General features: G+C 43.1%; 1 protein-coding gene across 3 annotated transcripts; it reads right to left on the bottom strand.

Moving 5' to 3' along the window:
- On the bottom strand, positions 1 to 24,297 carry LOC148022090 (uncharacterized). Of its 3 annotated transcripts, XR_015694459.1 has the most exons (7): positions 24,108 to 24,293; positions 23,977 to 24,031; positions 7,406 to 7,456; positions 2,772 to 2,863; positions 2,606 to 2,683; positions 1,097 to 1,322; positions 1 to 332 (listed from the first exon to the last, which is right to left on the bottom strand). XR_015694459.1 is itself a non-coding variant. In XM_087697706.1 (6 exons), exons 1-6 carry the CDS (start codon positions 24,170 to 24,172, stop codon positions 1,151 to 1,153), a joined length of 513 nt encoding a protein of 170 aa, XP_087553832.1. In that variant the 5' UTR covers positions 24,173 to 24,291; the 3' UTR covers positions 703 to 1,150. The 3 variants fall into 3 exon arrangements, 2 of the variants coding, with proteins under 2 accessions (XP_087553832.1, XP_087553831.1); XM_087697706.1 differs by lacking the exon at positions 1 to 332 and having other exon boundaries at positions 703 to 1,322; positions 24,108 to 24,291; XM_087697705.1 differs by lacking the exons at positions 1 to 332; positions 7,406 to 7,456 and having other exon boundaries at positions 703 to 1,322; positions 24,108 to 24,297.

Genomic DNA, 24,297 nt, shown 5'->3' with positions numbered 1-24,297 from the left:
AGCCACTAAATTGAGAAATAAGCTAGAATCTTGAACATATACAAAACCCTACATCTTGCCCAAGAAAGAAATCTTGAGAGACAACAGGCTTGCATTTTTCAACCTGTCCTGACAAGGAAATGCTATATGGTGAGTTGAATTCTACTAGCATGTCAATTTTAGGAGCTCAGTCTCGTGAAGTTCTTGAAAGACATTGGTATGGATGCAACGAGGTAGTGCAGTTTAGTAAGCTGAAGTGTTTTTACAACGCCAACAAGAGCTTGGCTACAAAGTGTCCCCGATAAGATACCATCTTTGTTCGAGGTGCAGAATCATGGCATGTACTTGAAATCCTGAAGTGCATTCATAAGACCATTCACAGTGAGTAGAGCATGGTCTGTAAGATTATAGGCTTTTGGTACTTGACATATTTTGCCAGGGTTTTAACATTCTCAGTATTAATGCTTCTGATGTGATAAACAAAGCATTTATGCAGCTTTCATGGCAAACAAACAAATTTAAGTGGGCACAGATCATCAGTAAGTTCAACCATAACTGATGCACTTTCCACACCTAATTAAACACATGGATAGCAGTGCACTTGCTATATTTTAGCGGCTCATAGGACACCTGTCCTGTGCATCAGGTTAAATAGACACCATTCTTCCTGCACTATAGCAACCTGTGTTTCAAGGTTGTGTAAATTTTGGCTCATGGCAGCAATGCAGGTGAAACTCTTTACTTAAGAATAATCTATGCTCATTATTCTTGTTCACATTTTCAGCATAGATGCACACCAAATTCTCTAGCTCTGATTGCAAACCTTCAATGCCTCTGCATGTCCTGTAAAATAATCCAACATGATACTACTAGGAGCTATGACCTATGTATGCATAGATGTTATCGTCCTGATTCATAGCAAGGTCCTGGAATCTTTGAATTAGTGCATTGTTCCATACCCTCACATGAATGCATGTCTTCCAGATCATTAGCTTGCTTCAAGACCCTTGGCTGCTGCACGGAGCTACAAAGCCCTAGAAGTGACTATTTATCTAGCCAAGGAAATGACAGCATACGACATTTTTAATCTGTCTAGAAGCAAGCAGGCTGAATATACCATTGATGAGTGCTGGCAGTGAACAAATGAACATGGGCTTTTATCAAATATCATTCATGCTTTAGCTGCTGATCGGGCCACAGCAGTTTTGGTAGGGTGACTCAATGTCTCTAGAGCCCAGTGCTGCTTCAGTCGTGACTGGATCCATGGTGCTATTGGAGCTCTTTGAGGTGGCTGGATTTTAGGTGGTTTGGCTTGACGAAGCTCATTCGGCCTATCCACAAACCTGCATCAACAATTTGTAGTATCAATCCATCAACTTCCTCAGAACAATCTACACCAGAGTTTCTCTGAATTGATCAAAGACAGAATCCAGCCACATGAAATCTCTGCCTTGTGCTAGTTTCTTATTGGACAAACAAAGAATGTGACTGTTGATAAGCAGAGCGATAAGAAGTCATAGCCTTAAGAAAGGGATCTCATTAGAGAAAGAACGGCTACTTACAGTTTGCAGCCTACTAATAGATCTTACATCATTCTGAGAGCAACGTATTAAAGACAAGTCAAAGTCTGTGTGAATGTAATGACAGAACTGTAACATAAAATAGTTTGCTTTTGAAGCAGAAAGCATTTAAGTAAATAATGACACATTTTTTATTGCTAGACTAGAAGACCAGATGAATTATACAGGTGATTAAGCCCCACAGTTCTGATAAAATCTGTAACCTCCACAGATTCCACCTGGAACTCTGCACATTTATGCTCCAAATTACCTAATCAATCTAAAATGAGACATGATGCATCATAGGCATGATAAACCCAGAGCACACAAATAAGCAGCAGCATATGTGGACCAGGCACAAATGGACAAAACCCAAGCCTAGCTTAGAAAAAGGGTCGCACAACATGCAGCACTCAGAACATACATAGGTAAGTGACAAGAGGGCATTTGGGCCATCTCCAACAGGGCCCATATAGGGTGGCTCAAACTAAGACAAAAGTACATTATAGACAATGTGATAACTGTGCTATAAGATAATAATAACCTCCTCTGGTCTTTCTAGTTGGTGGTCCCATGAAAGCCCATCTGTATATCTTATTGCTATGCCTTTGGCAATCATACTTGCATACAGAATGTACTATGTTATTCCCCCCTAACAACATTACAGAAGGTGATAGTCTATATCCACTCTCCATTGATAAATTTCATACAATAGCCCAAGTATGGTCCACCTCTTAATAATAGCTAGTGACTGCAATGCATAAAGGAAAAAAGAAAATGCGATGGACTATCTACAAATACAGTTGCAAACAGTAATCCCACAAGGAAATCTCTAAATGCAAATATCAGGAGGTACAGGAACATTAAAATCAAAAAGAAAACTGAGCTTAATAATGGTGGAGGAACAATAGAGATGGAGGTTTCCCCTAAGACAGCTATTCATTTCTCTCTAACAATTTAAAGGTGTATAATGGAGGAAGGATTCGCAAAGTTGCTCCCAGAACAACTATTTGTTCTCTCTAACAAACACCAGGTGTAGATAGAAGATTAGAGCAAGCAGCACATACTCTATGAAAGCCATTGTAGCTGCATCTCCTTGTCTTATGCGAGTCCGCAAGACTCGAGTGTAACCACCAGCACGATCTCTACAGAAGATTAATTGAAATCAAAAGCTAACACAGGAAAGAGTTAACTATATTTTGAACAGAAACAATAAAGATGACATCAGCTTACTTGTAGCGTTCAGCCATTTCTGTAAAAACTTTGTGGAGCTCGAAATCCCCACGTATAATGGCTGCTGCCCGTCTCCTAGCCAACAGCGTTCCCTATTCAAAGTGTTACCGTCACGTGTGCAGTCTTAACTTAGGGTAAAAGACATGCAAATTGACAAATTTTGTACAAAAACCTTTATTAATCAATTTAGTTACACAATTACAAAGCATAGGGATCCCAGCCCTTGCTTTCAAGTAGAGTTTGTTAAGCAGACTTATGTTCAACTGTAAAATCAGCTGCATGCTGTCCCTTCTCTAGCTTACGATCCTACTACCAAATGTACACAATTCTTGTAACATGTTCAATATTTACGTGATGCAGATGTTCTAACTCAAAGTGCAAAGTTACTTGCTTTCTGACTTATAGAGAGTTGATTCTACATACATCAAACATTAAATGTTCTAGAAAGCATACATTTCCAGCCTATGTGTCCGTGTACAATCATCCATCCCCACACCAACATGATTATAATTACATTATCAATTTTCTCACATAACAAGATACATTCAAAAATGGTGACTGCCATACGAGCACCCCATTGCATTTGGAATGCATTCCATAACCGGTAAATTGGTTGGGTTGTACAAATATGTACAGGTGGAGCTTGAGTTTTGGAAACTCTCAACTTGGTTGTCGCATGTCATCAATCCATACCAATGCCTTGTGTGCAATAGCCTTGTTAACATGGACTAAAACAGCAATTGATATCTTGTATCAGCCCTATGGTGCTCTTCTAGTCCAGTTACAAACGAAAAAGGCATATGGATGTATGATGACGAATAAAGTTTGCTCTTCAATGATGCATGAAGGCCCTCACATTTTGAACATCATACACATGCAGTGGCTAGATAAATCCAGCTCTTCTTACAGTATCCTTCGGGCAAAACACAAATTTGGACTATTATCCGGCACATTTACATACTAGAACTGCAGTCCACACTGATGTTTTTGGTCAATAGTCTATGAAATGCTAAGAAACATCTTCTTGATAGACTGCAAGTAGCCCTATTCCTACTATCCGTGTTCAACTCAAAAACTCTAGCAAGTTCAATCTATTTCTTGACACTTTGATATAGGTTTTGGTCTAACTATTGCCCCATATGAGTTATTTGCTCTAGCTTGCATCCAAACTAGTAGTCCTATTGTGGTTGAATTATCCAACAATAAAAGGATTACTCTTTCACATATCACTCAAGTTTATCTCTATCTTGGTCTGATAAAGGTGCCTATTGAAATACAATTAATGCACCAAATGCAATATGACTTGTTTCTTAGCACTGATGTGCTTCAACATTTGATTCCCTACACTTTCTAGTCTGATCATTTCATAGTTTCCTATCTAGGTAAAAAGACTGACATACCTTTACTTGAAAAGGTTGGACCAAGTATCTACACCCTTGCAAAACTGCCTACCTCTGAAAATTTGCAACACACAAAACAATGGAAGCACCAAGAGATGGTCAAGTATAACAAGGAAATTTCCCACATTAAGCAAAGATTCCAGCAACTTATGCATGAAGACCCATTAATGCTCAAGGAGAAGCGACACTCGTTTGTTATCAACCTTCCTCTCAAAGATAATGTTGTTTCTACAAAAGTTGTTCACACAAGAATGAGAGAGGATGATTTAGAATTATGTAAACAAGAAATTCAAACTTTGCTTCACAAAGGTTTGATTGAACCTACAACTTCTCCATGGTCTTGCCAAGCTTTTTATGTCAACAAACATTTACAACAAAAGCGTGGCAAGAAACGGCTGGTGATTAATTATAAGCCCTTGAATAAGGACAAAATTGGGTATGGACATCCAACTCCCCTTAGAGATGTTCTCATCACAAAAATCCGCAAAGCCAAAATTCTTAGCAAATTGGATCTAAAAACTGGATTTTGGCAGCTTCCTATCAAGCCTAAAGATCGGTACAAAACCACTTTTTGTGCGCCACATGGTCATTACCAATGGACACTACTTCCCTTTGGTATCAAAACTGCTCCTACATATTTCTAAGGGTGGATTGATTCTATTTTTGCTAAATTCCCATTCTGCTTGGTTTACAATGATGATATTTTGGTATTTTTTGAAACTATATCAGAACATTTGCAACACCTAAAATAGTTTATACAAGTTGTTGATGCTACAGGAATGGTGGTCTCCAATAAAATTTATTTTATTTGTAACCAAGGTGGACTTTTAAGGGTTGCAGATTCATCATGGTATGGTGGAGCTTCAAAATCATGTTTTGAAGAAAATTTTAGATTTTCCTTCAGAATTATCAAATGTAAAGATGCTGCAATAACTTCTTGGGTGTTTAAATTGGATAAATCATTCAACACCAACTTAGCTTTATATACCCAAGATTTGTATCCTCCTCTAGAAAAATGACTTCCATCTTCCAAATAAAAAATTTAATAAAAATTTGCCCCCTCTACATCTTCCAACCGGCTTACCTTTAGTCATTTACACTTATGCTTCCAATACCAAATGGGGTGTTGTGTTATGTGAAGACGTGTCATCTTCATCAACTGACAAAAAGAAAGGAAAAGATCTACGCATCTGTAAATATGCATCAGGAATCTTTTCCCTTACAAAATAAAATTATCCCTCATATCAAAGAGAGATATTGAGCAATATTAAGGCTATAAAAGTTTTCAAGAGCTTTATGGAATTTGTGTCATTCATTCTTCGCACTGATCTTCAACATATACATGGCTACCTTACCAAAAAAGCACCCATTGAGATTGGGAATAAATGGCTTTTATGGTTGTCTTTGTTCTTTAATCAACTTGACATCACTTCTGACCATGTACCTGGCAAAGACAATGTGCTAGTGGACTTGTTGTCCCAAAAGCTCCCTTAACACTGTTGCATACTGTAGCGCTGTAACTGTAGCCACTAATGTCACCGACCACTGATCACTAGGGTTACTAAGATCTCACTATCACTTAATTAACTTGCATTTCACATGTGCACAACTTAGTAATGCCAAAGCTAAGAATTAAAAAGACACTTATAGCCTCTCTGCATTTCTATTCTCCATTGTCCCTTGGGGCAAGTGAAAGTTTAGTTAGGAACTTAAATATGTACTAAACTTTGGCTTTGTAACTAGGTTGGATTTTGCAAAAGTAGGAAGTGTAGGTACAAGGACAATGAGAGGAATAGGTATAGGACAACCACACAAAGAAGGCATTCAAAAAATGCACATTGTGCTTAAAAATCACCAATGTTTCAAGAAAACCAAAAATTTGAGAATGTAGATTGTGACATCATAAAAAATGTGTGCACGTGCATGTGCACACTTGTGTGTATATACACAAGTCTATTGTCACAATAACCCTTTTTTTTTGGACAGCGGGCAAGTGTGTGTGTGTGCACGTGCATGCATGCATCCGCACACATGCATGAAATGTTGAACAAACTGAGTATATCAGATGCTGAAGAAGCAGAGGGCTGTCCAACAGCCACTATCTCACAGGAGTGGGCTAGGAAGATGAACGAGATGTCCTGCTCTTGAATACATCCCAAACACAAGAAACCACCAAAGCTCAATGTGAAAACAGATGTAGAGCCTTCAGCCCAGGTAGCAGCAATGACATAAAAATCTGTCAAAGACGGCCATGCCAGAGCTGATACTGAGTGCTGAAGCCAAACACAGCAGCAGAAGGGGACATCCAGCTGCTAGGGCCAAACACAGAAACAAGAAGGCAGGGCGGAAACTCTTGAGGCAACTCCTAGGGGACATACAGTGGGCTACTCCTAGGGCCAAACACAGAAACAGGAAGGCAGGGCGGAAACTCTTGAGGCAATAGGATGACAGAGCAGCAGCTCGTAGGCTGCTGGAAATGATGGCAACAACGACAACGATGATGACAATGATGATGATGGCAAGGGCTGATGGATACTAGTGAGAATAAGGAATTCAGAATGTTTAGGATGAAAAGTGGTTGGTTCAGCCCATTATCCCCTTTTATATAGCTTTTTAAGTGGGTTGTCCTATCGAAAACAATCAAGTTTTGTAAGCATCAAGACCTCCTATGAAACCTACCATTTTTACCTTGATAACCACTTCCCAAAACAATCAAGTTTTGTAAGCATCAGGACCTCCTATGAAACCTACCATTTTTACCTTGATAACCACTTCCCAAATCCCAAAACCCATAAAAACTTGGTGTATCAACCTATATAACTTTCTCATGATGACTGCCCATTCCACTCAGACAATGAATCAAAGAAAAAAGAAAAAAAAAAACTAACAATTAGATCTAATTCAAGGACCCCCTTTTGTAACACACCATGCTTCATGAATACGTTGACCTAGCTTGGGTACCCCTTTGAACTCGGGCAAATTCTTGATGAAGCACCCACCTTTGAACCTCAAAAAAATATACTTGATTGGAAGTTCTATTTCAATTTAGGGTGATGTATTTGCAAACGATCATTTGTTGTTCACAAAAGCTTCGAGGGTTAAAATATGTTTAATTAAACAAGACGCATCAAATGACACCATGATAAGAACTTGAAAACCATAATTCATCATGGTATCAAAGACACTCATCAAACTTGAGTAATTTAATCAATGAACAGAAATTTCCATGCCGACCTCTTTACCCATGGTGATCACTCGATCAGCGAGCTTCCTTAACTCCTTAGCCTGAAAAATAAAAGAAGAATTAAAAGAATAGAATATCATTGAAATTTCCCCACCTTCCTCCTCTTGCTAATCAAAACATAAACAAAGAGCAACAAAAATTGACCTCTGTCTAGGCCATATGAGGAAAGCATCCAACAAATCCTCTAAAAGGTTGAGAGACTACTATAAAGGGCCAAAGAGGAAAATAGGAAGTAGGTAGTAGTCAGTGCACCCAACACACTTTTTTTGGTGGAACACGCTTGATGTATTCATGTGCAGCAGCTATCGTGTTCAATGAGAACACAATGCACAACAAAATTGCTCAAAAAAAAGTAAACACCTATGGTGGTCAATCTCATGAAGAGAGAGAGACAATCAAACAACTGAAGGCATCTACAAAAGAAACTATAAGCATCAAACAACAGGTCACAAAAACAGCATGATTGCCAAATCGCCAAACCATCGATATGGTGTTCAATCTCATGTCTCTATCCCCCCCCTCTCTCTCAAAGCATAGTTTCTAGCATCCACCACAATCATGGAAACCTTTTTTCACACCATCAGCTTCATACATAGAGTACAGGATATGCATTCAGGCAGGTTGCCTGTAAGAGCTTTCAAGGTTTCCAGCCAGCTGACAATCCTCTCTTCAAATGTGACCCAGACTCCCCCTCCATAGACATCTCTCAAACACGCAAAGGATGCCAGCACTAAGAGAAGTTCTCTATCAACTACAAGGACCACTTTCTATGAACCACTGGAAATGGTTTCATTGAGAGACTTGGGTACCTAGGCATATACATGTCACATGCATAGTTGCATCCATATGTGGTACCAACTTGTCCATGCACAATCCATACAGTACCGTACCATACATATTCGTACGATTTAGAACGAAAAAACCAACCCTTTCTTTCCACACCCTTTTAGAACAAAAATTGTCCCTTTCTAATATGGAAAAACCGTCCCTTTTGTATGATCATTTGTCACAACTCTATAGAAACAGAATTTGTATCCTTTTTCATTAATTTGTCTATATAATGATTTATTAAATTTGTTTCCTTTGCACTAATTAGATATAAAGAAAAGTGCATTGGAGCTGGCCACTGATGAGTGGTCACAGGTTATGGTGGACCCACGAGGTGGGTTAGAGAAAATATCAGGGTTAGACTCGCACACAGAAAGGATTGACGCCTTGAAGTGTGGGCTAGATCCGCTAGAACAGACAGTTACAATCAACAAGATGGTATGATCATGAAATGCTTGTACAATGTGCATGTATGGGCTGAAAGCTTGAAATGCACATTTCTTTGCATAGGAAAGTCACATGAAGATTCTGATACCGTTTTTGCGATGTACACGGAAAAAGCTTTCATATGACACCCATATTGGGGGGTCCCTAAATTTTAGGAGCCTCGAATTAACCTAAAAATGCTAGTCCTAAAAATTAGGGATATCATTCTAAAAATAGTAAATTCTGTACTCTAACTGTGCTTACTAAATTTGGTTGTTTCTATTCTTGACAATATTCAGCCCAAAAAGGAAGGCCATAGAAAAGAGACAAGTGTCAAGACACTTGTCACACAAGTTTCCAAGAGTACCACCACTTGTCACATCTCATGACATGTGGCTGGACACTTGTCTCGTGCTACTCCACTTTCCCCTTTTGTACTAGCTCTTCCCTCTCCTATAAATAAGAGCTCGTTTTTCTTCATTCAGCATCATTTTTCTTTGCTGTAAACTCATGTACAGCACCCACAAATAGCCAAAAACTGGCCCCATCCATCCCCATCATCATCCCCTACTTCTCCATTATCGAATTCCTCCATATTCCCTCTTCTATCACTGCTGTTTTACAGGACAGCAAGCCTGTAAATTCATTACAGCACCTCCTTCTCGAGCTCTTTCTTCCATTTTAGCAACAAGAAGCAAGCCCTATCCATGTACTGCTGATCAACGATGGAGAAAGGGTGATTTTTCCTCTTTCTTCTCTCATACTGTAAAGAAATCGGTTCTTATCATTGCATAATAGATAAGGCATGTGTGTTTGTACATCTTTGCATGATCTTTTGAGAGTGAGAATTACTTCTCCTCACTCTCAGGTTGATTGTAACTGAGCTCTTCCCTAAGGGACTTGGGTTGAGCATAAATACATTCCTTCGGGGGGGGGGGGGGAAGGGGAGGGAAGAGGGGGGAGGGTTGCCCGTCTTCAACCCTCAATCTTATCTCCATTACTTGTACATTTTCATGGCTGTAATTTTGTGAGTAATTTTCATTTTCAGCTTTAAGTGTTCATTCTTTTTTGTATTAAATCTCAAAAACAAGCGAATATCATAATTGTTAAGCTTACTACGTTGTTCGGGGCGTTTACATCATTGATGTCTAATGTATGATTATCAACTCCCATCTATGTACTTGTAAGTTATAGCACATGTTGCGCATGTGGTATATGCCATACAAGTTTTGGCTCGTTACCCTCATGTATTTGTCATATATACACCAATAGTATTGCTATTTTGGCTTTAAACATGTGTTTTATTATCTATAGTCCAAAATAATCGAGTTTTTTTTTTCGTACTATACCGTATTGTACCGTTTGTACCATCAATTATGGCCACGTGAGATATGAGTAGCCATCAATTAGCTTAGGATCTCCTCTCACCAATTGGAGATCAAGACAAAGAAAGCAGCCCACATTCCTAGAGCAGAGCAAACTTGCAAAACATGCTAGGAGGTGGAAAGCAAGGAGAACTCAACACCACACACACACACACACACACACATTGTGTGTGTGTGTGCGCGCGCGTGCGTGCCAAGCCTTCAAAACAATCCAGTTGAGATTACCTACACTATTCATAGGGAACACCTCCCTCAATCCCCCATATCAACAACATTTGGACCCATTCCTTCTTGAGATTCACAAGCTCTACACATCATAACTCTAGTCAAGTACCACACGTGATTTTTCTACGGTTGGGGTTGAGGGTGCCGGGGGGGGTTTGTTGATCACAACTCACTTACCTTTTCCACATAGCGATCACATACTCTCTCCCTACACACAAGGAGATTGGGAGAGCTTCTCGATTAGTGGGCCTTTCTGTTAGAGATCATAGCCTGTTTGGAGGGCAGCTGCACAGTCGGACCAGCAGGGCAGCTGCACAGTCGGACTGCCACGTGGCAGTCCGACTGCCTGCAGCCCAGTCGGCTGCATTTAATGCAGCCGACCTATTTTCTGGCTGCGCCCTATTTCTGGCGCCCTATTTCATGTCAGATTTCGGCTATTTATAGCCGACACTTTCAGCAGTCTGGACACACTTCTCTGACGCAGATTACAGACCGGTGACGCACAGTTTCTGTCTCTGTTCACAGATTTCAGACAGCAGACAGTGCAGACTGCAGCAGACTTCGAGGTGGACAGCAGGTTGCATCGTCGAGGTGGAGACACGCAGTCCAACGCACTGCGCCCTTGTATATCTTTGTATTCAGCATTCTTTATACAGCAGATCTTCATCGTCCACTGTCTCTCTCTCTCCCTTCTCTCTCTGCGTTCTCTCTCTCTCAGTCCTACGCTTCCGCACCGTTGCACTCTGACATGGTATCAGAGCAGTGTTTGAGGGCTGACTGAGCGCAGAATCAACCTGAAGAGGAGTTTCCATCGCGACACAAATTTGTGTTTTTTGCGTTTAAGGGCAGACAGGAGGGCTGCGCCTTGGAACAAGGCTGAAACGAGTGTGGGCGCACAGGAAAGGAGTACAGCTGGTGGATTTGCTGCTGTTTACTGCTGTTTGACGCAGAGGAAGTTTGAGTTTTCAGCCCACAAGTGCAGGTTTTGCTTTTTCATCGCCTCCGGCGGGTGAAGAAGCTACAGGACGCGGAAGAGCCTTAGCAGGCTGAGTTTTCCCAGTTAGAGGGGGCTGCTTTTGCGTTTGAGAAGGCATTGCAGGTGAAGATGTCTACAGAGATGGACTTGGAGTTCCAGGCGATTATGGACCGGAAGGTGCCTGTCTTACCGGCTCTTCCTACAGATCAGAAGCTCGAAGGCGACAACTACCGCATTTGGCACGTCATGATGTTGGCCATCCTTGAGTCCTATGATTTGGCGGAGTTGGTACAGGAGGAGATTGACCGGCCCTCGGTAAGAGATGAGTCCAAACTCTCTTCCGATGCTCGTGCGGAGTTGGCCAGGGCCCAGTCTCATTGGGACAAACTGAATGCCAGGATTCGATCCTTTCTCTTCCTATCATGCACTACAGCCGTGATCTCTCACATCGAGTACTTGACGGTGGCTCGTGAGATATGGCTGGAGCTTGATCAAATGTACAATCGGATGACCCTAATGAAGAGGGTTTCTTTGGAGGTACAGATGCGGACCTTGTCCGTAAATAAGTCTTCTTCGCTATGGGAACACATTAACAAGCTAAGGCAGCTACAGATGCAGGTTCAAAATGCGGGGAAGCCGATTTCCTCCGAAGACATGGCGATCACACTATTGTCCCAGTTGCCGCCACGATTCGGTACATTTTACTCTGCCCTTATTGCTTCGGGGCGAGAGTCTACTCTTCAGTGGGAAGAGTTGGTTCCTATAGTCTTGGACCAAGAGGAATAGTTAAAGGGACAGAATGCTTCCCAGTCGGAGGCGCTGACAGGTTAAGCCTCTTAGAAGAAGGGGAAGGACCAAAAGAAGAAGAAGGGGGATAACAAGTCCAAGAAGGACAAGGAGAAGGACAAGGACAAAGACTCCACATGCCATATTTGTGGAAAGACTGGCCATTGGAAGAAGGATTGCCCTGACAAAGACACGAAGGACACCAAGAAGAAGGATACCAAGGATTTTGGCGCGGTGGCTGCACCCTCATCAGCTACATTTCTTCATCTAGCTGTCATTGAGGACGCTTTACCGAATGCTTTTGATGCTGCGATGACGGCTCCCCAAGCTCGAGAGTGGATTGTTGATAGTGGTGCCTCACGGCACATGACTCCTTCATCAGATGGTGTTGCCCAGCTGCGACCCTCGCGTGGGCAGATTCTCATTGGAGACAGCTCTTCAGTTTCTGTTGCAGGTCGGGGTAAGATGCAGCTTATTCCGGATGGACGAGGTGGTACCCATACCTCAGAGGTTTTGCATGTACCAGGATTAGGGTACCATCTCCTTTCAGTTCATAAGATTTGCTCCCTTGGTCTTTTGGTGGAGTTTGACAGTTCTACGGTGCGAGTCCTTGATCGTGGATCGAGGAAGGTTCTCTCATCTGAATATGAGGAGAACGGCATTTACAAACTGAAGTCTTCCACTGCCCTCTCTACTCTTCTTCTTACCTCACAGTCACAGTCTGAGTTATGGCATGCTCGGTTTGGTCACCTGAACTATGACTATCTTCGAAGGGCGTCACGTGGACAGCTTGTTCGAGGGTTGCCGGATATAGTGGTGAGCCAGCAGCCATGTGTCTCCTGCATTCGGGGGAAGCAGCATAGAGATGCCATTCCCCACACAGCTTCGCGGCGGTCTACTTCACCGATGGAGCTAGTATCTACGGATCTATGTGGCCCTATGAGGAATGAGTCCCTGCATGGGAGCTCGTACTTCATGCTGATCATGGATGACTATAGCAGGATGACATGGGCCTATTTTTTGGCATTAAAGTCAGAAGCTTTCTCGCACTTCAAGGATTGGCTTCTCTTTGAGGAGAACCGATCAAGCCGGAAGTTGAAGACCTTGCGATCCGACAAGGGAGGTGAATTTGTGTCTAATGAATTTGCTCGGTTTTGTGCAGATAGAGGAATTCACCAAGAGTTTGCCAATACCAATACTCCTCAAGAAAATGGTATTCTTGAACGGAAGAACCGCAGTGTGATTGAGATGGCGCGCACCATGATGGAGCACCGACAGACCCCTCAAGTTCTGTGGGCCGAGGCTGTGGCTACTGCAGTCCACATCCTTAATCGATCCCCTACTTCGGTCGTGGAAGGGATGACTCCATTTGAGGCTTATTTTGGGACGAAGCCAGATGTTTCTTACTTTCGGGTCTTTGGCTCTGATGCCTATGTTCACATTCCCAAGGCTCACCGTGATAAATTTGAAGCGGCTTTCCGAAAACAAGTATTTGTTGGCTACAGCTCCCAGTCCCAAGGCTACCGACTGTATGATCCCGTCAAGCGGGATGTGTACACTAGCCGTGATGTGCGGTTTGTGGAGGTTCCGGCTACGTCAACGGGTGAGGAGCATCCCGTTCTTGGAGATCCAGGGGAGAGTTGGGCTCCTTCTACAGTTCCACTGGAGCCCGTGCCTTTTGATTATGATTCTGTTTCTGACACAGAGTCTACAGTTCCACCAGACACCTCTGAGGAGTTACCACCGGTGGATATTCCAGAGTCTTCTGCTGATGGAGAACGACGAGGGGAGGTTCGGCCTCCTCCTCGCTGGGCCCGTGACACACTCCATGATTCAGGGATCAAGGGGGTTCCTGAGGAGTGGGGACCGCAGGATGGTCCGCGGCGGTCACGGCGGCACCAGGCACATTCTACAGAGTTGGTTTGCTCCAACCATTGTTTGATGACCCGTGTTATGCAGGATCGAGAGCCCACCTCCGTGAAGGAGGCTTTACAGTCCGCCCCATGGAAGAAAGCTATGGAAGCCGCGTTGGAGGCTATTGAAAGGAATGGCACTTGGTCACTCGGGCCCCGCCCCTCGAAGAAGAAGGTGATTGGAGTCAAGTGGGTCTTCAAGACCAAATATCTCAGTGATGGTACTTTGGATAAGCACAAGGCTCGCCTTGTTGCTAAAGGTTTTGCACAGCAACCAGGCATTGACTGTCATGACACTTTTGCCCCCACAGCTCGTCTGGCGACCATTAGAGCTGTTCTTGCTTTGGCTGGCCATAAGAGATGGCATGTTTATCAGTTGGATGTGAAGTCGGCCTTCCTGAATGGTGATTTGAAGGAGGAGATCTATGTTGAGCAGCCTCCGGGCTTTGGTTCTTCAGATGGGAAAGTCTACATGTTGAAGAAGGCCTTGTATGGACTCAAGCACGCCCCGCATGCATGGAACGAGAAGATTGATTCGTTCCTCCAGTCTCAGTTGGGATATCGGCGGTCCAAGGCCGATCCGCAGCTGTATGTTCACACTTCCGAGGATGGTTGTGTGTTGTTTCTATTATATGTTGATGATTTGATTGTCACAGGTGATGATGCACAGCAAGCCCAGGAGACAAAGTCAGCTTTACCTCGGACGTTCGAGATGACGGATTTGGGTCTACTCCATTTCTTTTTGGGCCATGAGATTTATCAGTCTCAGAGGGGGATCTTTATCTCTCAACAGAGATATGTACAGGAGCTCTTGGTGTCTTTTGAGATGGAAGATTGTCGGGCCCTCTCTACTCCTATGGATCCGAACTGGAAGGCCACTTCCCATTCAGCTTCTCCTTTGGCGGATGCGTCCCGCTATCGACAATTGATTGGGTCCTTGATTTGGCTTCTCAACACCAGGGTTGATCTATGTTTTGCTGTTGGATTCATTACCCCGCAGGGACAGATGGGTCAAATCTTGTACTTGCAGGTTGGAGCGACTCGGATTGGGCCGGTGACGTGGACCACAGGCGGTCTACTACAGGTTACTGTTTTACTTTGGGTGCCGGTGTTATTTCATGGAGTAGCAAGAAACAGCCCACGGTAGCCCTTTCGTCTACTGAGGCGGAGTATCGGGCCGCGTCTTCCACCACATGCGAGGTTGTGTGGCTTCGGAGATTATTGGAGGGGCTTGGGTGCCCCCAGCCTCGTTCTACATTGCTGCGATGTGACAATGAGAGTTGCATTGCCTTGGCAAGGAACCCTGTTTTTCATGCCCGGACGAAGCACATTGAGATCCAGTACCACTTCATCCGAGAAAAGCTTCTGGATGAGACCATCACTGTGGAGTATTGCAAGACGGAGGATACTCTTGCGGATTTGTTTACGAAGGCGCTTCCTCAGGCTCTACTTCGGCGACATTCCAGATCCCTCAGGCTTCTGCCCTGTCCAAGCTCTGAGAGGGGGTGTTAGAGATCATAGCCTATTTGGAGGGCAGCTACACAGTCGGACCAGCAGGGCAGCTGCACAGTCGGACTGCCACGTGGCAGTCCGACTGCCTGCAGCCCAGTCGGCTGCATTTAATGCAGCCGACCTATTTTTTGGCTGCGCCCTATTTCATGTCAGATTTCGGCTATTTATAGCCGACACTTTCAGCAGTCTGGACACACTTCTCTGACGCAGATTACAGACTGGTGACGCGCAGTTTCTGTCTCTGTTCACAGATTTCAGACAGCAGACAGTGCAGACTGCAGCAGACTTCGAGGTGGACAGCAGGTTGCGTCGTCGAGGTGGAGACACGCAGTCCAGCGCACTGCGCCCTTGTATATCTTTGTATTCAGCATTCTTTATACAGCAGATCTTCATCGTCCACTGTCTCTTTCTCTCCCTTCTCTCTCTGTGTTCTCTCTCTCTCAGTCCTACGCTTCCGAACTGCTGCACTCTGACACTTTCATGGTTTGTGCCAAGCAAAAGATGCAACTTTGAATGAGAATGAAAATGAGAATCTGAATGAGAAAAAATATGACCATGGCATTGAGCTAAAATATACATTACTTGCTGATTAGCCTCTTAAACAGCCCCAAAACACACTAAAAAATGCTCTTTTAAAGTAAAAACCCTAAAACGGAGAACGATTTGAGAGAGTTCAATGGAAACCCTAATTTTCGAGACGCCCTTCCACATCTATAAATAGACAGGCTGCCCCCATTCAGCCTCATTCCATCTGTGCAGGTTTCTCACTCCACGTGCTGATTTCAGCCATCAGCCTCCTCCCATGTGGCTGTCCAGCCCTCTAGACTGCTACCACTCCATCCATGTTTGCTCCTGCTGCTGGCACCTTCATCCATGCTAACGTCAATTGCTTGCGACATCATCATCTGCTCTGATCTGATCATCCAATCATCGCCAGCCACATCAAACATTGTTTCAGCCTGTTGTTTACAGCAGACTGCGTGCAGTTTCTTGCTGATCGGCTGCTGTGTTTATGAGTTTCCAACCTCTAGGCTGATGCGTTTTGGTGACCAGCTTGCTGCCATTCACTATTCAGCACTCCTACACTCCGACTGGTGGTCACAGACTTGGGATCCGTCTCCGGTGGACGTCACACTCCGACATTGCTCTGCCCTTGAGCACGTTGTACACTCTTACATTCATTTATAGCACTCATTCACTTCAGAGTTGTGTTCTCTCTCTCTCTCTCTCTCTCCCTTCTTCTATTTGTGTTTGAGTTTTGAGTTTTGTGTTTAGGGTTTGAGTTTTGCCTTCTATGTATGTGTCTGTCTCTTTGTGTTTCTGTCGTGGTCGTACACTCTGTGTCCTTAGTGCAAACCCTAGCAGTTTTCTTCACAAAAATGCATTAGCCTGACTTAAACAGCCCCAAAACATGCTTAATTAATGAAGAAAATGTCAAAAGATAACCTACCAGCGAGACAATAGTATTTGCGGGGAGGAACACGGAGTGAACTCGATAAACATAGAGAAGAGAAGAGAAGAGAGAAGAAAACCTTATGAATGGAATGATGAAGTTCTTAATCATGGAGTGAATATGATCCAAGGGAACAAGGGTGCCATAGCGCAAGGAGGATGATGAAGACACATGAACCACGAACCACAATGTCCTCTTGAAGGGGTGTGAGGACAGTGGAGAGGTTGGAGAGAACAAGTGACAAACTAAATGAATCAGCCGTAAAGAATGAGTGATAGAGGCAGCCTATAAATAGGCAAGAGACTGTCTAGGGTGGTGCCCCACTGTGGGCACCCAACCCCTTTTCGGGGCTATCCACTGTGAAACCGGAAATGCAAAATGCAAAACTGTGGGTGAGGGTTTCTTAATAGAAAACCTCTTGTTTTAAAACAAAACGCAATCCTAGAGAGTTATTGTGTCCCACATGCAAAACCCTATTTTGGTCCAAAAGTTTCTATAAATAGGCATGCACCACCACTCTTCCTTAATTTCATTTTTCCAAGTTTCAAGAGTTGTATCTCTGCTACCCACACCCTGTTCACAGAGGACATCGTGATTGGAGCTTCCACCAACTATCTACTACAATTTAGCACCTCATTCCAACCTTCCTCACCTATTTGCAGTTGTCGCCAAGTTGCATGAGCTGTCATCTACAGTTTGGTGCTATCGCTATCAACTCGCAGCTATCGCCCTCATCTTCTCCCTCCTTTGAATATTGCATTTGCAATTTCTAGTTGCCGCCTTGACATCCTCTCACCTCCGTCTACTATGTTTGCACCTAACAACTTTCATTCACATTCTCTCTCCTCAAGTACCTGCGTTTTTAGTCTTTCTCTCTCCTGCATTGCCATCTACACCAAATCCAGTCTTCCTTGGTTGTGTTAGCCGGTATTCAACACTTTAAGGCTGCTTTTGCTGCGATTTGAGGTCCGTCCGGAGTACGACACACTCTATAGCTCATAACACATGCCTTGATCCCAGAGATACGAGTTGGAGGTTCAATATTCACTGCATAGTGTGTTTGTTGCATGAGCACTGTATATTCATTTATTCATTCACTTTATTATTCATTGTCTTTACTATCTCTAAGTCACCCTAACTGTATTCTGAGTTTATCAGTCTTTGCTTCATCATATGATTGGTTTTGTGCTTTTTGAATTTAGAGCATTTCTTCGCATGGTATCAAAGCTAGATACTCTTAAGAAACCTTGGCCTTTGATCAAAAAGCTCATTTGAGAAAGTTGAAACAACAAAAGGGTCAAATGACTTCGAACACATTCACAACACCACTCCAATCTCCATAGCCAAAAATGGACAAAAACGATCAGGAGTGGACCTCTTAGCTTGCTACTAGCCAATTTGACATGAGCGGAGAATCATCAATCTACCATGAAGTCCACATACCATATCAAATTTCTACCGTTGAGTATGATCTCATCCTTATCCATAAGGCTCAACAGAAGGTTGAAGATAAGCCCGAGTTTTCTCCTTTAGATTCAATGCACAAAACTAATGATCTTGTAGGACCTTTAGAATCTCCACTATGGACAGGCCATCCACAAGTGGAACCTAGCTTGTCACTTCCATAGTACTTTTCTCCAATGATATTTCAGATTCTATGCCAACTGATTTTGTATTTTCTTTGGATTGGGAGATGCTCATCAAGAAGGGAATCTTCAAAACAAGCTTTGGTTTGTAAGCAACGAGGAAGACAGGTATTCCTTCATGAACTCAAAACTAGGTAAGAAGCTAAAAGAATAACTTCTAAGTATTCTTACCCTTCCTTTTCCTTCAAATGATTTTATCTCAAGGTTGATATGGAGTAGGTGCATCTTTATCTAATGCATTTAATGGACGAAAGGAACCAACCATGTATCCCATAACAACATTTATCACAAATCCATTTGGTCTCCCGCCCATCCCTCCCTCATCTTCCACTGCACCTTCCTTTCCACTTCCATCAAGTGCACCAAATTATCCACCACCACACACCACACCAAGGGGTTCTACACATTTAGGCACAACCTTTAGGACCTCTAGATACCCATATCCGGGTGGTATACATGTGATGAAGGCTCGACCTTCCATACACACACTTTCAAGCCAGCCCTCTGGGAGTGCATCCCAAACATACTTAAGTGTGGATCATTTGGTATCGCAATTTGCCTCTGTGGCATTACCTAATGGACCATCCAATCATTCTATGGTGTCCCAACTGACATTTGGACAAGGTTGTCATGTCCCGATGCCTCCACCTACACCTACGGTATCATATGGACCTATGTCTGTTTCAATACCCTCATAGCAATGAGCACTCATTGGACATTAGCAACCTATTTTTGCCTATCCACCTTTACCTCTTCCTACTTCTTATCCACCACCACCATCTTATCCCATCTATCCATCTTTACAAACACCTCATGGTTCTAGTTTCTCATCCGCCAAGCATGCATTTATGACAAGACTCATTTCAACGGGTCAAACTACACTACTTGGTAAAATTTGATGAGGCATGTCTTAGACTCTCACAACCTATGGAATTTAGTGCAGGGGTTGAAACCCCAACCTAATCCCGCTCTTGTTCCACATGAGGTCATACGCTCATGGAAGGCTCGTAACACCTCAACTATTGTCGAGCTTACGTAGGGCTTGTTGCTCGAGTTTCACTTTCAACTTCAGCATTTCGACTTAGCATCCAAGCATTGGGCACGCTTGACTTACCACTATGTGGCTCAGGATAGGAACCATATCAATTTGAATCATGAGCTCCAAAATTTCAAAATCACTAACAAGGATAACTTAAAAGTCAAGTTGGCTGAGTATCGGCATCTCCTCTGTAAATTCTCAACCACTGGGACTCTTGAGCCCTCTAATAATCAAGTTACCCTATTCCTTAACAAGTTGCCAAAGAAAATATTTCCATTTTGCATAGCACGTGATTTCATAACCTCATATGCATTTTATGAGTTTAAGTGTCACTTGTAACGTTATGCACGGTTGTTCAATCAAATTCATAACACGTCCTTGATAGAGAAGGCTCTAGTTACATCTTCTCAGAGTGAGCAACAAAGCAAGGGTACACAAAACTCAAATCAAAATCAAAATCAAAACAAAGCTAGTGAATTCCAAGGAACCAATTAATCTACACTAAAACCTGGATAGCAGAGTGTTACCTAAAAAGAATAGGTATTGTGAACATTGTCAAAAGGCTGGCCATTATGACAAATAGTGTAGATCTAAGGCAAGAGTCACACAGCCAAAATTTGAGAATCAAACCCCCTCACCCCAGTCGGGTAACCCCCAACAGGGGAAGTAGGGTGATGGCAACCCTCAACAAGGGCAGAGCTAAACCCCACACTGCAACTGGTCCGTCATCACAATCGGCGAACTACTCAACTCCAGAGGGTTTGTCTAATTGGTCTATGAAGGCCCACATCGTCTCCTTAGAGACATTGGATGTGAGTCTCGTTCACATCTGCGAGTTGCCCCCTGATGAGTGCATACAGAGACCCACTTGTCACAGTTAAGCATGTCAATATATATTTGACTTGTGGACAGTGGAGCTACCCATCACATGACTCCTAGAGCAGACAGTTTTATTTCCTGAGCCCATGCAGCTAGGAGTGTCCATGTAGGAAACAACTCCTCACAGGTCCACGGTCATGTCAGATTTCCCACTGACCTAGGTCTAAATCTTGCTTCGATGGATGATGTCTATCATGTCCCCCACCTTGGGCTAAACTTGTTGTCTATTCAAGAACTTTGCCAAATGGGGCAAGCAATTTTCTTCGTAGCAACCACAGTCAAGATCCTAGACTCTTAGACTGGTTTAGTGATTGCTTGCAACACGACACAACCTAATGGCCTTTCCCACATTATCCACTCTCTTACCAAGTAGACCGCCAATGATTCGGAGTTTCATCGCTTCCAAGCTTTGGCCACCACACAGGACTCCATGGACTCTAAGCGCCTTTGCCATTTGGCATTTTCACTTAGGGCATCTTGACTACGACTATCTTTATGAGTTGTCGTGGGATGGTTGAGGGCCTTCCACGCCTACAACTCTCAAGAGAGATCTGTAAAGCATGTCAACTAGATAAGCAACATCGTACACCCTTTCCTCAGCAATCTAACACTTACACTGTTGAACCCCTTAGGCTTATTAATGTAGATCTTTGTGGTCCCAAATCCATTGCCGCCTTAAATGGCACATTGTACTTCTTTTTTATAGTGGATGATTTCTCTAGATATATATGGGTGTACTTCTCAAACACAAGTCTAATACCTTTACTTATTTCAAGACTTGGTGTTGCTGGTCCAAAATCAAACCAGTCGTCATGTGGGTACCATGAGGAGTGATTCTGGTTGCGAGTTTACCTTCCATGAGTTTTCTAAGTTTTGACAAGAGCCGAGCATTGCACGCCAACTCATCTCTACCAACTCTCCTGCACAAAATGAAGTCATAGAGCATAGAAACCACATTGTCCTGAATATGGCACACTATACTATTTGCAGCAAAGCTCCCTAAGCGTCTTTTGAACAAGGTTGTTAACACTTCAGTGTACATCCTCAACAGATGCCCAACTGCAGCGGTCCCCTAAAAAGACTTAATACAAGGCACATTTTAGCTCTCGGCCTTTTAATTCTCACTTCAGAGTTTTCGGTAGTCGTGCTTATACACATACTCCTAATGACAAGATAAAAAAGCTCACCCCTAGAGCTAATCTCTTGATTTTTGCAGGCTATTCTTTCAAAGCGAAGGCCTATTGTTTGTTCGATTCTCGAACGAACAAGGTGATCATTCGAAGGGATGCTATCTTTGATAAGAGAGACATAGTCCAATCCTCTACACTAGACTCTTCTTCCTGACCTTCACTCACATCATTTGAGATCGTGCCTACTGAGCCAAGTCTACAGCCCACTCCTGACCTTCCTCTAGATACTTCAGCTCTCAAGCCTCCTCCACAAGATCCATTACCTCGCTCGTACCAGCAGACCATGCGGGATTCAAGAATTCTTCCACCGGATCTTACTCTGAAGGACCCTAGAAGGTCTGCTCGGCTCACCCCTCAAGCTTCATATGCATTGCTGCTTACAGCTGATTACATTGCACATTCTAAGCCGGAAGGCTCTCTAGGACCCTCTTGGCGTGAGGCTATGAAGAAGGAACTAGATAGTATTGATCACAATGAGACTTGGACATTGGAGGATTGTCCTCGTCACAAGCTAGTCATCACGATGAAGTGGATTTTTAGGACCAGGCTAAAGGTTGATGGTACTTTAGACAAATACAAGGCTCGCCTTGTAGTGCAAGGTTTCACGCAAAAGCACGGCATTAACTATGAAGAAACCTTCATACCTACTGCTCGGCTAATATCATTTTGTCTGTTGGTTACACTTGCCGCTCACCACGATTAGCCAATCTATCAAATGGACATCAAAAGTGTCATTCTGAATGGTTATTTGGAAACGGAAGTCTATGTGGAGCAACCTCCTCGCTTTTCTTCCACTAACCAGATTAACAAGGTATTTTTCTTTTTTGTAGAAAGCTCTTTATGGGCTAGGAAGCAAGTGTCGAGGTCTTGGTACCCCAGGATGGATGAGTTCTTACAAACTCGTAGATACCATTCTACCCCCTATGATCAAAATCTCTATGTGAACACCACTAGTGCGGGAGTCAACTATATCCTGCTATATGTTGATGATATACTATTCGTTAGCTCAAATTCTATGGCTCTGGCTGAAATTAAGATACAGCATCACAGCATACAATACCTCAACAAGTAAACGAGGCTGCTATAGCTCAAGTAGGATCTCTTCTAAACCATCTCACCTTCACACCTATTCTCCTTTGACTCTAGGGTTCTTTATTGTTCCTTCTTCCAACTTATATTCCCCTATCGTTTCCATAAAATTCATCATCTCATTGTAACTCAGCATATATTACATGCTATCAAGATAGCAATGGATCAAATGAGAGATTCATTTACGCCAAGACTCAAGTAGTGATAGAGACTAGCCAAGTAGAGGGCTTGCTTGAAGAGAGAGTTACATATGTCCATTGGCCGATTTTGCTAAGGAGCTGTCCCCACCAAAACCTATAAATCTAGATGCTCTACTTCCCACTGGACATGAGAACACTTCCGTTGCTTACTTAAAAGACAAAAAAATCCACAATTTTCACTTTCCCTGGATCAGCAACCATTTCAATCTGATTTGAATGCTATTGGAAGTGACGACTTGACACATAAAGGGAGGGCATGTACAAGGCACAACACATGAGGATAGACCACTCAATGAGCCTGCACACATAAATCCAAGGGGTAGCAAGAAACATCCTCCTTGATCCAATACCAATTCCAAGTCTTCACAACTATAAACGCCGCCTCATTGATGAGTGAGACACATTAAGTTCATCAATCATGCACATCCTTCTTTCTACAACTGCTCAGTTTATGTAGTTTCATGTCTCTTGTTCAAGGGTTTCTAAATCATTCCAATACAGTAAACCATTGCATATAACTCCAGCTTATTCTAGTTTGTTCCATAGCACACACAATATGAGGTTTTGTACACGATGCTAGAGCACAATGTAGAAAGGTCTTGTTTTGGAGTCTACTGAGGTATACATATCTTGCCTTGCGGCTACTTGAGATAGACAAATTGAGATCTCAATCAAAGAATGTTCTGCAAAATCATTATGCACAGAACCTGTGTTATTTTTTACTTGGAAACTTGCCATACACAAACGTGGCTAATTCATTTCAGAACTACGGTGACACCCGTCGGTACCATGTGACAGACACTTAAGTGCAAGGCACAACACATGTCCAGTGACCAGCATGCAAATAGATGGAAATGTGCAGGCATTAAACTAACGGAAATAATGTAAATTTGCAAGTAAACAAGACGCAAACAATGTTTTTTCACTGTCACAGAGTAATGCCTGCACGTTTGCATCTTGATTACTTGCAGGCAGATGTATCCAGATGTGCAGGCATTTAAACTAATGGTGTACCTTCGGCAGAGTCGTCTCGATGCGTTCATGCTGGATGAGTTGGGTAACCATGGTTCTGTAGGGGGGAGAGAGTGGCAGTTTGAGACACGAAAAGCAAAAACAGAGAAAAAGAAAATGAGACAAGGACGAACCTGAACATGGACCGGCGATGCTCGGGGGTTCGGCTGAGCTTGCGCATGCGGATTCCATGCTTCATGGCTCCCTTGCTCTGATGATACTTGCTGTGCCTGGCAGCGACAGGATCGCGCAGTCTACAGTTATGCAACCGAGTGTTCAGAGGTTTTAGAAGAAGTGTGTCAACAACAAGACAATTAATTGCCT

Source organism: Lygodium microphyllum, chromosome 17 (assembly GCF_053477565.2).
Source record: "Lygodium microphyllum isolate KBCC chromosome 17, Lygodium_microphyllum_v1.1.10, whole genome shotgun sequence".
Taxonomy (NCBI): domain Eukaryota; kingdom Viridiplantae; phylum Streptophyta; class Polypodiopsida; order Schizaeales; family Lygodiaceae; genus Lygodium; species Lygodium microphyllum.
This window is presented reverse-complemented; position numbering and strand designations above follow the sequence as displayed.

Coding starts and splice junctions, on each gene's coding strand:
- LOC148022090 (XM_087697706.1), bottom strand. CDS start 24,172: ATGAAGCATGGAATCCGCATGCGCAAGCTCAGCCGAACCCCCGAGCAT. Junction 2,684..2,771: donor GAAATGGCTGAACGCTACAA/GTAAGCTGATGT, acceptor AATCTTCTGTAG/AGATCGTGCTGGTGGTTACA. Junction 1,323..2,605: donor GCTACAATGGCTTTCATAGA/GTATGTGCTGCT, acceptor TTGTTGATGCAG/GTTTGTGGATAGGCCGAATG.